The sequence below is a fragment of the Molossus molossus genome, unplaced genomic scaffold, assembly GCF_014108415.1.
Source record: "Molossus molossus isolate mMolMol1 unplaced genomic scaffold, mMolMol1.p scaffold_m16_p_10, whole genome shotgun sequence".
Taxonomy (NCBI): domain Eukaryota; kingdom Metazoa; phylum Chordata; class Mammalia; order Chiroptera; family Molossidae; genus Molossus; species Molossus molossus.
Genome location: NW_023425345.1, coordinates 19,657,814 through 19,666,085, shown reverse-complemented (window position 1 = coordinate 19,666,085; position 8,272 = coordinate 19,657,814). Strand labels below are relative to the sequence as shown.

At 53.7% G+C, this 8,272-nt stretch overlaps 1 protein-coding gene across 1 annotated transcript; it reads right to left on the bottom strand.

Annotated features, from left to right (window-relative positions):
- Positions 1-726: 726 nt before the first annotated feature.
- Positions 727-3,576, bottom strand: KCNA5 (potassium voltage-gated channel subfamily A member 5). Its single transcript, XM_036253092.1, has one exon. The coding sequence runs from the start codon at positions 3,323-3,325 to the stop codon at positions 1,502-1,504; it is 1,824 nt and encodes a 607-aa protein (XP_036108985.1). The 5' UTR covers positions 3,326-3,576; the 3' UTR covers positions 727-1,501.
- Between the last annotated feature and the right edge of the window lie 4,696 nt (positions 3,577-8,272).

The window sequence follows — 8,272 nt, the reverse complement described above, 5'->3', positions numbered from 1 at the left end:
GGAATTCAGAGCCCCATGGGAATAGCCAACCCCAGAAAGAAACGGCAGCCAGTGTTATACCTACTGTGATGTTTTTCCAGTGAGAAGGAAACAAAGACATTCATTCTGAGTCTAGAGATTACTCCGGACAAGGCAGAAACCAGCCTTCGTTGTGGACAAGCAAATCCTGCCATTTGGCCTCTGGCTGCCTCAAACGAAGGGCGGTGTGTTCTCCTCCAGCCACCATGGTTGGCAGGGAGAGTGTATCAGGTGCTGTTCTCTCTGTCCCGCCATAGCTCTCACACCAGAGCCTCGTTTTGTGAACGAGCTTCGTGTCTGAGAACCAGGCCTGTTTCTCAGAGTGCTGGGAGCCATGGTAAGGAGGGCTTAAAACCTGCAGGCAAAGGAGAGTTCGGAAACCACAGCAGTTGGGGGGTGGGGGTTGAGGAGGGCTGGAGGACCCCATCACCCTCTGCCTTTAGCTCCATCCCACTCTATGCTGATGGCGGGGTCTAATACTAACATGTAACAGGGGTGTCCTTGTCCTCCGTGGCCTGAGAGGAACAGAATTCACTCCATCAGAGGGGACCCAGCAAAAAAAAATGTTGCTGATCAGATCATTAGCATTACCAGTTTTCTACCCCAGTCAACATGACATTTGCTCTGACTCCAAAACCAGAAACAGCAAGTGACAGACTATATTTGAAAAAAAAGCATCAGCTGTAGAAAAACTAACACTTGCCTCAACCAAGTAATGTTTTATTTCCTGGGATAAAAGCAAAGAGAATGAATTATCAGAAGCCTTCCTCCAACATCATTAACATGCTTTTTGAAGAAAGTTACAAGAATTGTTTAAGGCGCACAGAAAAATCCAGACTTGCCTTTCTTCCAGAACATTCCCTGCCCCAGCTGCAAAGCACCGAACCGACGTCCCAGAAAAGAGAGAGGCGTACAGACACAGGAACCAGACCCTGTAACCGGGGTCTCTGGCTCTAATATGTTTCACAGAAAAACATCACACTAACTCTCTCTTCCATAAAGACAACATATGTCTAGAAAATATATCCAAAATATCTCCATCTGAGCAACAGTACAAAAATCCACTCACCAGCCATAAAAATATTTCCCCTATACACAAATATAATCATATGTAAAGCAAATTGGAACAGGGATAGCGGCAGTTATAAAATCTCTTGGGATCTGGGCTATTTAAAGTCCCTTTTGTTTGGGTTACTCCTCTGGTGGGTATAGGAAACTGGCCACAAATACATCCATCTCGTAGTGCTCACCATTTTAACGGCTCTTGCGTCATGGAATGTGGCACTTTTTAAAAATAGGCGACCCTTGGTGGCATGGAAGAAAGAGGAAAAATGGGGGGACCCAGGGAAAGAAGGAGGGAGGGCAGGAGTGAAAGAAAGGACATATTTGAAATATATGGGGGTTCGAAACACTCTATGGTATAAGGCAGATACCCAGGTTCAGGAGGCCTGTGCTCTCCCCACTAGCTAGCCTGGACCCCGCCTTACAAATCTGTCTCCCGGCTGGTATCCAGGCAGAGGGCATACAGGGACCTCCGCAGGTCCACATTGCTCTTGGCCTTCAGGTTACACTTCTCTAGGGAGCAGCTGCCCCTTTGGGCTCCCTCAGCATTCTCCAGGGACCCCTTGCAGAAGGACCCCTTGTTCCAGCTGGCCTTCCGCTGGCCCCTGCTGTCCAGCCCCGTCCCCTGGCTCTGGCTGCCCTGCCCCTCCTTAAGGGCTGCGTGCTCCTCGTGGTCTGTGGTCTCCCGGTGGTCCGTCTCCCGGTGGTAGAAGTAGTTGAAGTTGGAGACAATGACGGGCACCGGCAGGGCGATGGTGAGGACCCCAGCGATGGCACACAGCGAGCCCACGATCTTGCCCCCAACAGTGACTGGCCTCATGTCCCCATAGCCCACCGTGGTCATGGTAACTACCGCCCACCAGAAAGCATCTGGGATGCTGGAGAAATGGGTGTTCTGGTTGTCAGTCTCTGCGAAGTAGACAGCGCTGGAGAAGAGGATGACTCCGATGAAGAGGAAGAAGATGAGCAGGCCCAGCTCCCGCATGGAGGCCTGCAAGGTCTTGCCCAGGATCTGTAGCCCCTTGGAGTGACGCGAGAGCTTGAATATGCGGAACACCCGGACCAGGCGGATCACTCTGAGGATGGCCAGGGACATGGCCTGCTGCCCATTCTGGCCCCCGCCTCCGCCGCCCCCGGGCTGTTGCTCGGCCAGCTCGGTGCCCAAGGTGATGAAGTAGGGGAAGATGGCCACCACGTCGATGATATTCATGATGTTCCGGGAGAACTCTGTCTTGCTGGGGCAGGCGAAGAAACGAACAAGCAGCTCAAAGGTGAACCAGATGACGCACGTGGTCTCTACAATGAAGAAGGGGTCGGCCAGGGTCCTGGGCAGGAGAGGTGCCACCGTTGGGCCAGAGGGAGGCGCCCCGGCTCCGCTGCCGTTGACCCCTGGGGCCGGCCCGGCAGGCGGGTGGGCCACCGGGGGATGGCGGAGCAGCTCTCGTTCATCTCTGAACTCAGGCAAGGTCTCCAGGCAGAAGGTGATGATGGAGATGAGGATGACCAAGACCGAGACGATGGCGATGGCCCGCGCGGACCCCGAGCTCTCCGGGTATTCGAAGATGAGCCACACCTGGCGCTGGAACTCGTTGCGGGGCAGGGGCTTCTCCTCGTCTTTAATGAACCCCTCGTCCTCCCGGAAGCGCTCCATAGCCTCGTCCCCCAGCTGGTAGAAGCGAATCTCGTCTGCGAACACGTCCAGGGAGACATTGACCGGCCTCCGCAGCCGGCCCCCCGACTGGTAGTAGTACAGGATGCCGTCGAAGCTGGGCCGGTTGCGGTCGAAGAAGTACTCGTTCCTCAGGGGGTCGAAGTAGCGCAGGCGCTTGGCCGGGTCCCCCAGGAGGGTGTTGGGGAACTGCGCCAGGGTGCCCAGCTGCGTCTCGAAGCGCAGCCCGGAGATGTTGATGAGGACGCGCTGGTGGTGCAGCACCGCGGCGCTCGGCACCCGGTCCTCCGCCATGCCCAGGGCGGGGTCGCCTTCTCCCTCCTCGTCCCCCGGGGGAAGCTGCCCCGGCTGCGGCGGCTCCTGGGGCGGCGGTGGCAAGGGCCGTCCTCCCGGCTCCGCGCTCCTCTGCGCGCCGCATCCCCTCGGCGCCGGCTCTTTGGGTCCAGCGCTGGGCCCAGCCGTCGAGGGGCACTGCAGCTCCCCCCCTGTGGCTTGGCCACAGCCTGCCGGGGCCTCGTCTCCTCCCCTGACGGTCATGGCCCCGCCGTTCTCCAGCGGCACCGGGGAGACCTCCATGGCCCTGGGGCCGGGGGCATGCTGCGCCCCTGCCGCTCCCCCGACCCCCCGCCCTCACCCCGCGAGCGCCTCGCGTCCGGCTCCTCTCCCGCCGTCGGCCGGGCGCACAGTGGGGCGGACTGGGGTGGCTGGCGCGGTCCCCTCGCTTGGTCCTGACGTCAAGAAGCCGCTGCCCGGCTCGCTGCCTTTCTCTCGGTTCTGGCCGCCCGTTACCAAGCAGCCAAACACCTCCTTCCAACCGATGCAACCTTCAGCCGCCCCTCTCGCGCTGCGCGGCGGCGCCCGGCCTCCACCCTGAGCGCTCCCCCGCCTCCTCCCCTCCCCTGCCCTGCCCTCCCCCGCCTCCTGCTCTCCCCTGCTCTCCCCTGCTCTCCCCTGCTCTCCCCTGCCTCCTCCCCTCCCCTTCCTCCCGCCCCCCTCCCCGGTACCGTGGCGGCGGGTTTCTCTCCGGAGGGCGCAGCTGGGGCCCGGAGCAGGGGAGGGAGGGGGGCTGAGAAGGTCGCAGCCAGGCGAGGGAGGGAGGGTGGAGGAAGTGGGGGGGATGGAGGAACAGGTTGTACTGAGAGCGCTGAAACTCCCAGGGCAACCAGATGAGAATAGCTCTGGATTTCAGTTCACCTGGGAGCCCGCTGAACACAGAGTGGACTCCAGGGGAAATTAATTGTCATAGGTTGAAGGGATGAGTCTTTGGCTGCGTTGGAGTAAGAGAGAAGAGACAACAGTCCTTTTCACATTTCTGCCTTGGAAGAGTAACGGTTCTTTCTTTGGGGAAAAATTCACACTGGAAGGGATGTGGCAGAGCTATGAGTCTTGAAAGGTGATAGATAGATAGATAGATAGATAGATAGATAGATAGATAGATAGATAGATAGATGACAATAGACAGATAGATGATTGATTGGTAAATAGGTGACTGATAGATAAATCTATCTCCAGACCAATGGAGAAGCATGCCTCTTCCCCACTTCCTATAACCCACCAAAAGGTACTGGGTGGGACCTTGCAGCGCCCCTGCCCTTGCCCTGGGGAAAGCCCTCATTCTCAGCCCATCAGCACGGTCCTCAAGACAGACCAGCACTGCAGGACTCTGCAGGTTTGCTGCCTGGTCTCAGATCCCAGCAGACACACACACCCCTCCACCCGCTCCACAAATCCAGGTGCAAAAACCTTAACAGGGAACGGGAGGAGGACGAAGAGATCCTGGTGAGCACTGTCCTGCCGGGTGAAGGAACCTACAGCTGCCGGAGGGAGGGTGTGTGGGGACCGTTACAAGAGACCAGGGAGGCTGTGAAGCTCCAGGGCTAGAGGACTCCCAGGAGAACAAGCCCAACACTTTGCTCTTGTGATGCCCCGTCCTCAGCACTGGTGTATTCCTACAGCATCCTCTTCTGAAATGCTGTGATTGTCCTCGTTTTATAGATGGGGAAATGAGACACAAGGAGACCGACTAACTTGCCCAAGGTCATATAGGTAGACAGTGGCAATGCTGGATTCAAACCTCAGCAAGCAGAGTTTGGACTGTTGCTCCCTCCACTCCACTCTGTAGAAATGTGTGACCCCCATTCCAGATGCAAGTGCTCTTTCCCCAGCACGGGGCCTGAGAGCTGTAGCTCCCTCCTGCGGGAGGCAGGGGGTGGCTAAGATAACAGCTAAGTCCTCTGGGTAACCCCGCTAGGCTATCTGCCCTTGCCCCAGCTCCTGCAGGGTTTGAGTGGGCATCTGCAGCCACGGGAAATGTCTAGCAGTTCCAGAGGTTTGTTGGTTTTAAGTTGCCATAAAGCGACTGTGTTTTTGAATGTCTGATTAGTTTTATTCCTGTATGTTGTTTGGGCTTTACATGTGTGGATGTTACAGCCTCTTGTCTGTGATCTACATGTAGAGGGTGTTTTGGGAACTTGGTACCAGGTGCACCGCGGTTGCTGAAATGGCAGGATGTGGACACACGAGCTCGTGTCAAGTGGAAGTATGTGTGCGTGTGGCTTTTTGAAGTGGACGTGAGGGTGGGTGTGATTTTGGCAGGTGTGAATGTTTTCATTGTGTGTGATTTTGTGCCTGTGGGTGGCTGTCCTGGCAGATGTGCATGACTGAGGAAGGCACACGAAAGTGAAAACCAGTGTGTGGAGATGTCCCTGGTTGACCGCAGAGCTTTGCATGCCCCTCCCCAGACCTCTGCCCTTCCTGCTCCGTCTGCTCTGGCTTGTTATTTTCTCTGGCTCCGAGGCTGCCAGTAAGGATCAGGTCTGCCTGGGGGGCCCGGGGCTTACTGAGCTGAGAGGGTGATCGCAGACCCCTGACCTCTGCATCTTGTTTACTGACTCAGGCATCTTGTAAACAGGGACACCACATGGGTTCACATGGGCTCTCCCTGGCTCCCTGAGGGAACATGTTCCCTGGACCTTGTCTTCCAGGAGCCCTTGGGGAGCTTGTTCCCTGGAGAATCTGTACAACACAAACAGTCCTGGAAAAGCATATAAGCGAGGCTTCCTTCAATGTGGTAATTTCTTAAATCTGCTCTCCATACATTTACTTGCTTTCATAGATTTCTTGCAAAATTACCTCCAGATGTCACATGCGGCAGCCATGGGTGTATACTGCTAAGTAAGAAAGAACTTACTTTTTAGCTTCAAGGAGTGCAGTGAGCAGAAGCCTCAGCGGGTAGCACCTTCTGGCTCTGCCTTGGCTTCCGTGCAGAGGCCAGTCTCTTCCTGGGCAGCCTCTGCCGCTCACAGCACAGCAGGGTCACAAGGACCGGCCATTTCTGCCCAGTGCAGACTCTGTGACTGTGCAGTCTGTGCGCCAGATCTGCCCACTGGGTGGGCCAGGTCTTTGTAAGAGACACACTGCAGTCTGAGCCGCTCCCCATCAACCCTCCTTCCTCCCCTCCTTCCTTTCGCAGGAGTCAGATCAGCATCAAGCTCTGAAGGTGTCCCTACCGAGTTCTGCAGGTTCTTTGATCTTTTTTTTGTTACATCCCAACACACCTCTTGCACTCCTAACGCCATCCCACTGCTTCTTTGAAGAGGACACAGCTGATATGTCACATGGCTGAGCGACAATTCTTCCCCACCCGCGGAATCCTAGGAGACGAGCTCTGTGACAACACCTCTTGATGCGCACCCTCACCCGAGCATCTTGTTAAAAGGTGGAGTCTGACCCCGGAGCGGGGCTTAGCTGCACTTTGAACAAGTGCCAGGTGTCGCTGATGCTCCTGTCCAAAAATCACTCCCAAACCTCAAATAATGTCTCTGAAGGAATTATTTGCAGCACCTAAATGATGTCCCCAGAGTGAGACGTACAGAGGAGAACAAATGGGAGGCCTCTCGGTGCATGACTGGTCCTAGCAGACCACAGGAGAGTGTGCAGAGCCGAGAGAAAGATCATTAAGATGAGTAAGACATTGAAAGAGGAGAGCTGGGCAGGAAGGGAGAGGAAAGGGAGAAGAGGAGGAAGAGAAAAAAAAATCCTAAATGCCACCTTTCTCGATCCATTCAAATATATGTATTGAGAACCTACTCTGTGCAGGGCATTGTTACAGGTTCTGGGACTATACTGATGACCGAGTCACGTTTCCTCTGTGGGGCTGCACCCTGGGGAAGGCAGAGACACTGACTGAGCATCTAACTTGACATGGCTGTTTAATTACAATGTTAAGGGGAGCCATCTAGAATACAGGGTGCTGTGAGAATACTGGAGAGCCCAACCCCATCTAGGACTCAGGGCGTTTTCTGAGGTGATGATGGGGAAACAATTTGTTGCAGGCGGGAGTATGTCCCTAGGCCCTAGGAGGAAGGGACAGGGCTGGTTTGAGGAACTACAAGAAAGAGTGTTAACGCAGAGGGCTGGGGAAGAGCCAGACCCAGAAGAGCTTGCTAGGGCGTGTCCCACGGTCTCCCCACAAGATGTAACAGCACCCCCTTTCTTCTATCCTCAGATACTTTGCTTTGTCTCTATAAAGCAAATGTGCAGTGTGCTTTTTAAAAAAATCTCTCCATTGAATATTTTAGCCTCTTCTCCCTCTTCACTCCTACTGGAATATCTGTGTGTGTGTGTGTGTGTGTTTATATAGATACATATGTATCTGTCTATTGATTCCATCTATGAATAGTATCTATTATACCATTTATCCATCTATCAATGATTGTTAGATAGATAGATGATAGACAGATAGATAGAGATAGAGAAAGAGATAGAGAAAGAGATAGAGATAGAGATAGAGATAGAGATAGAGATAGAGATAGAGATAGAGATAGAGATAAAGAGATAGCCTGAAGTCAAGGACCATACTTTATACATCTCTGGTTTGCCTTATAACATCAAACATGATACCATATCCATACTGTGGATTTCAATTAGTATGTGTCGAATGCAATTGAAAAGAAAGGAATTCACCTGTGGAGCAGAGAGGAAGGGGAAACTGAGGGATAGGAATTGAACCATAATTTCTGAGATTCGCTCAATACTCACTAATTGTGTAAATAGGACCTCACCAGAAAACTTGAAGACTCATTTGGATGGCCGTCTAGGGCAGGTGGGGAATTCGGTCTGCTGTGGGCCTCTATTCAGGTTATAAGTTGCTGCATCATCTATTACTGCACAAGCTGCCCCAGCTTTGTGGGCGAAAACAACCTTGTGGCTAGAAACAATGTAATTATTTGAACTGTGCAATTTAGTTCCTAAGTTGAGAAGGTGTTTGAGACCTAAAGTTACTATAGCTGTGTTTATTATAAAAGAATAAACCAAAAAATATGAAACTTCATCTAGGTCAAGGGCTCCCCTCGTTGGATAAAATATTAAAGGACAGGAGGGGCAGATACAAGATTCTGTTGGAATTATGCCACTGGTCTCTCCTGTCCAGCGTCGATGTTGCTCCCCTGCCTTGGAGGGGGTGACAGACATGGGAACCTCGTCAGGAATGTGATGAGAGGGTCCAAGCAACGGCCTGGACTG